Raw genomic sequence first — 5,514 nt, forward strand, 5'->3', positions numbered from 1 at the left:
TCCCATCCACCCAGCTGAGTGTATAACGGGTCACTCTTGACTCCTCCCTCTCTCTAATGCCCCAAGTCCAATGAAATATCTTCTTATCATTTTACCTTTTAGATGTCTCTTGAACCCACTTCCACTGCCACTGCCCTCATCTGGCCCCTTTCACTTCTCACCTAAACCACAGAAGCAGCCTCTTAATTTGCTCCATGACCCCACTCCTGCCTCTCTCTAGGTCATTTCTTCCATGGCAGCCTAAGTGCTCTTTACAAAATTTATCTGATCATGTCCCTTTCTTGACTCTTAGGGTAAAGTTCCAAATTCCTAATGGCTCACAGGAAACCCCCTGGCCTACACTTGGCTACTCCTCTGGCATCCTTTACTGCACTGGACTAGCTTTCTTCACTTCAGCCATACTGTATCTCTTTCAGTTCCTCAAATATCCATGCCCCCTCCCACTTCTGGGCCTCTGCACAAGCTCTGTCCCAGCCTCACATGCTCTCCCTCACTTTCCATTCAGCTAACTCCTGTTCATTCTCCAGTGCTCAGCTCAAATGATACTTTCTCAGGGACGCGTCCTTGACTTTCCAGAATAGGTTAGGTTAATCTGCCATGTGCTCCCACAGCACTCTGCACTGTTTTTCATTGTTGAGTTTAGTTATTCATAATTATTTAATGTTTGTCTTCCCCACCAGTAGACATGTGTTCCATGAAGACATTAATGTATCCATGTCATTCATGGCTGTATGCCCAGTGGCCTTCCAATGCCCCGTCAAGTCCCAATAATAGTTGCTGACTGGGTGAGTGAAGCACAGATCTTCCTAGTTAAGGATTCAGTTTCAATGTGAAGGATTCAGTTTCAATGTGCAACTATAACCTAAAAGCTAATAATCTATCATATTTGTGCTTGCCTTAAACACTTTGACCTTTATTTTCGATTTTACAAAGTGTTTTTGGTATATACAATACTGCCCTCTTCCTCTTTTCCCTCTTAGTGATGTGTCACCAGTGATGTTTTTTTTATTGGGTGAGGCGCAGGTAATCTCCCTGTTTATAACTCTGACCTTTCTGTGAGCAAACACGCAAAGTGAACTTTGGTTTATCTCCTACTGTAATGTAGCTGCTAATTGCCGACACGGAGGCTGTATTCTGTGGTCCACGTGACCAGTGGGGTGACCAGAAAGGAGCGTGGGGAAGAGTAGACCACGGGACTCAGTGACAGGCTGTTCAGTTGGAGTTCCTGCTTCCCTGAAAGCCCAGAGTAAAGCAAAGAGTATGGTGCTGAGGTGAGGGAGGTCATGAAGACGCCACTGTTGGCCTTGGCCTTGTGGTCACTGCTCCTCCGACCAGGGCTTTCGTTCTGGGCCTCCCAAGTGAGTCAGAACTGCCACAATGGCAGCTACGAGATCAGTGTCCTGATGATGAACAACTCGGCCTTCCCAGAGTCCCAGGTTAACTTGAGAGAGGTGGTGAATGCGGGAGTGGAAATGGTGAGACAGCGTCTGCTTGAAGCTGGTAAGAAGATGGTAACAGAACGCTCCTCCCTGTTACCACCTCTGGGGTCAAAGGATCGGTAAAGCCAAGGCCTGTGTTCTTTGCCTGGTCACCCAACCTTCTCTAAGGGCCTGGCCCACAGGCCTTTTCTATTTCAAGGCAATAGATCCTCAGAGAGAAGGATTTGAGCCCTACCTCAATGAGTTCACTCATGACCTACTCTGCTTTGGGGATGGCCCCGACCCAGGTGTTCACAGCAGTGAAATGTCCCAGCTAAAGCTGGATTTAACTTAACTGGACTTAAGTAGATAAAACTACTCAGCATCAGGAAGGCATTATGTTTCCTTCTGTAGCTTCTCAGAGGCAAGATTTGGTCTGTATCTGAGATTTCACAGGGTTACCAGTCAAGAAGATGAATTAAGTAAAGATCCAGGTGCTAAATCTTTCGCTGGGATTTTTAATCCATCTATTCACTCTTTACATCTCTGGTGGCTCTTATTATAAGATACAGTCAATATGATAAATTTGCAATCAAATTCAGTGTTGAAGTTCTTTATTGTATCTCTTTTTTGGGGGGAATAAGAAAATTATTTTACTTTTTAAAATGTTTTATTGAAATATAGTTGATTTACAATGTTGTGTTAAATTCTGGTGTACAGCAAAGTCATTCAGTTATGTGTGTGTGTGTGTGTGTGTGTGTGTGTGTGTGTGTGTGTGTGTATTCTTTTCCATTATGGTTTATCACAGGATGAATATAGTTCCCTGTGCTCTACAATAGGACTTTGTTGTTTATCCATCCTATATATGCTAGTTTGCATGTATCTCTTAATTATTAAAATAAGCTATGTCAGTAGATAAAACATGTAGAATAAAGGGGAAAAAGTCACCCCTGATAATTTCCAGCCACCTGGATATTTCCAGTATCTTTTCATATGCCTCTGAGTTTCTTGTTTTTAAGAACATAGTTGAGGTCACTATGGCACAGAAACAATTTTCTGTCCTTCTTATTTCATTTTACATGATTCTACAAGTGGCTTTCCTAGAGCTGCATAATCTTCATAACATCATGTGAATGAATGACCAATACCCCTTAGAGTAGATATCCTCCCAAATCAGGTAATAATTCCTTATGGTAGGACATTCCATTGTTTTTAATTTCTCATGATTATTTAAAAACTACTACAATAAACATTTTTATGTACATAGTTTTTTCCAATGCTTTGAGGTGAGATTGCCATAAGTATAATTACTGAGTCAATGAGTATTTCAGACATCTTAATGGTTATTTATGGTTCTAAGGAGAGGATGTCTTAATTTTCTCTATTTAAAATTTGTGGTAATAATAGCAATAGGTATCATAGATCATATATCATATATGTGTAATAACTGTCTTCTGTGCAATATACATTTCTTCAGTCCTTTCTGAGACTGGATTCAGATATACATGGATGGATCTTATCTAGTGCTATAATGGAACTAGGAGGTCATTTAATAAAATCCCCTTATTTACCTGGGCAGTGTGGTATAGTGGAAAGAACATTTGATTCGAAGCCTGAGGACCTGAATTGGAGTCCCTGCCAATCTCATGTGAGCTATTTCCCTTGGTCTCCCTGAACTTGGTGTTCTTGTTTTTTGAGTGCCTGTCAAGTGCTAAGTAAGATATATAATCTCTTTACTCGCCACAGCTCTGTACGACCAACACTGCTGACACTGTTTCACAGCAGAGGTTTAATAACTTTGCTGCAGTCATACAAGTTGTCTGTTTGAAATGAGAGTCAAACCCCTATCTGTCAGATTCCACAGAGTGTAGCATGTCGCCACTGTAAGATCTTTACCCACCCATTGCTCGTGGAAATAAGGTAGTGGAACACTGTGGTTAGAAGCAGAGATTTGGAATCAGACAGACCTTGGTTCATATTCCAGCCTTTTATCCAACCATTTATCACCAGTGACCTCACGCAAGTTACTTACATTTTCTGAGCCTCAGTTCCCTCACCTGTAAAATCACAATAAATAGTAGTTTCCTTCTGTGGGTGTGGTGTGAGTTAAATGAGGAGATTCACATAAAGTACCTAATTCACTGACTAATACATAGTAAGAACTCAATAAATGGCAGTTGTTTTATTGTTGCCGCTCTTACTGTTGTGCTTGTGAAGGATGTTGATATTGTGTTTGTTGCTGTGGTGTCGGAACACGTTACCAGGCATATCTCAAAAGTGAAGCCTGATTTGAAGTCATCCCATCCCATTGTCTAAAAAGTGTTCAGTATTTTCTTGAGAAATCACTTGGGATTTGGGGAGATAAAAGTAAGCAAAAACACATCACATCACCATAATAATGAGAGGCAGCAGCTTACTACAGTATGTTCTACAGAAGTGGTTTTCAAGCTTCCCATCTCAAGGCCTTTGTACACTCTTAAAAATAATCATGGGTTCTAAAGAGTTTCGTTTATGTTACATTTATCAATGTTTATTATATGGGAAATTAAAACTGAAAAATGTCAAAATATTTTCTTATTGATGCAGTTAAAATAACAATTGTAAGAATTTGTTAACATAAATAAAATTTCATATTAAAGAAAACATATTTCTCAAACCAAAAACTAGAAGTAGGTGGGAAAAGTGGCAGAAATTCACATTTTAGCACATCTTTAATATCAGGCTTAATAGAAAATGGTTGGATTCTCATATCTGCTTCTGCAGTTAAAATGTTGCCATACTACATATTATGTAGCCTCTGGAAAACTTCACCATATGCTCATGAATGTCTTAAAATAATAGAATAGTTTTGACCTCATGGACCTCCTGAAAGAGTCTCAAGGTGCCTCAGGGGTCTATGGCACACACTTTGAGAACCACTGTTCTATAGCATATTGGTTCCAGAATCAGACTGCCCTATGTTCAAAACCCAGCTTCACTACCTGCCAGCTGGTAACCCTAAGCAAGTTAACTTACCTCTCTCGATCTCCTTTTTCTAGAAAGGTAGGAAAATAAAGTCTCGTGGCTGGTATAAACTTCCTGAGAAATAACACTAGTCTTCTCTTTCCCCTCATTTCTGGATAACAGGCCTAAATGTGACCGTGAATGCCACCTTTATCAATTCGGAAAGTATGATTTATAAGTCCAGTGACTGCCGGAGTAGCACCTGTGAAGGCCTCGACCTACTCAGGACGATTTCAGTGAGTACCTGCCTTTGCAGAGTCAGCTCACACCCTCCTGCCTCAGGAGGGCCACAGCGTGAGCTTGGGCGCTGGCACGCCAGGATCTCTCACATCGTCTCCAGCTATGCAGCTGAGTGATTTGGGGACCAGGTGCTCCGACTGTATCCCTGTCTATTTCCCAAGTGACAGGCACCCTCCAGGAATCCAGGAAAGCGGGGAGACCCTTAGCTATGTTCTGTCTATACACGTTCAGTGGTATGGAGGGGAATTATTTTGTTTTCAACTGTTTTTAGAACTTTTAACAAATTTAAATGTTGGTATTAACTGGTTTGCCTTCGTGTCCCTCAAGAAAAATCTGAGGTGCCCCATGAAAAAATATACTCTAAAGCCTTACACCAGACACCTGTTACAAGTCATCACCATATACACGGTCGCAGGTTTATTGCTTAAGGGCTGAATCTGAAACCTAACTTTAAAGTAGTAACTGTAATGTCAATCCGTAGAAATGGGAAGACAGAGATTCTTGCCTAGTTCCTCCTGCCAACTCCATCCCCAACCAGAGCTTTCTGGAACTGAAGAGTAGTCCAAGCTCTCTAGAGGCAGGTAGGGTGTGAGATGTCCCTTTGGTACAGAGGCCTAAGGGAAGGCCGTCCAGGAAGCTGAGCACTGGGCACAGATCCATGGCTCTGAAGCTCTGATCAGTAACATCACATCGACCAGATTGGCCGCACTCCTATCAGGAAGTGGTCATTCTTTTTTTTCTTTTTTTTTTTTTTTTTTTTTTTTTTTTACGGGGGCCTTTGCCATATTCCCTACTTAGCAGATAAATTAGAGAATTCTTAACATCCCCAGAAGCAGAAAGATCAAGCAACAGT

At 41.4% G+C, this 5,514-nt stretch overlaps 1 protein-coding gene across 1 annotated transcript in view; it reads left to right on the plus strand.

Annotated features, from left to right (window-relative positions):
• Positions 1-1,204: 1,204 nt before the first annotated feature.
• GUCY2C (guanylate cyclase 2C) overlaps positions 1,205-5,514 on the plus strand; it is a 70,499-nt gene continuing 66,189 nt past the window's right edge. Inside the window, exons 1-2 of the mRNA XM_007454632.1 lie at positions 1,205-1,500; positions 4,545-4,657. Of these exons, the coding sequence (XP_007454694.1) occupies positions 1,284-1,500; positions 4,545-4,657 (330 nt within the window). The 5' untranslated portion in view covers positions 1,205-1,283. The remainder of the gene's footprint in view (positions 1,501-4,544; positions 4,658-5,514) is intronic.

Source organism: Lipotes vexillifer, unplaced genomic scaffold (assembly GCF_000442215.2).
Source record: "Lipotes vexillifer unplaced genomic scaffold, Lipotes_vexillifer_v1.1 scaffold911, whole genome shotgun sequence".
In the NCBI taxonomy this organism is placed as follows: Eukaryota; Metazoa; Chordata; class Mammalia; order Artiodactyla; family Lipotidae; genus Lipotes; species Lipotes vexillifer.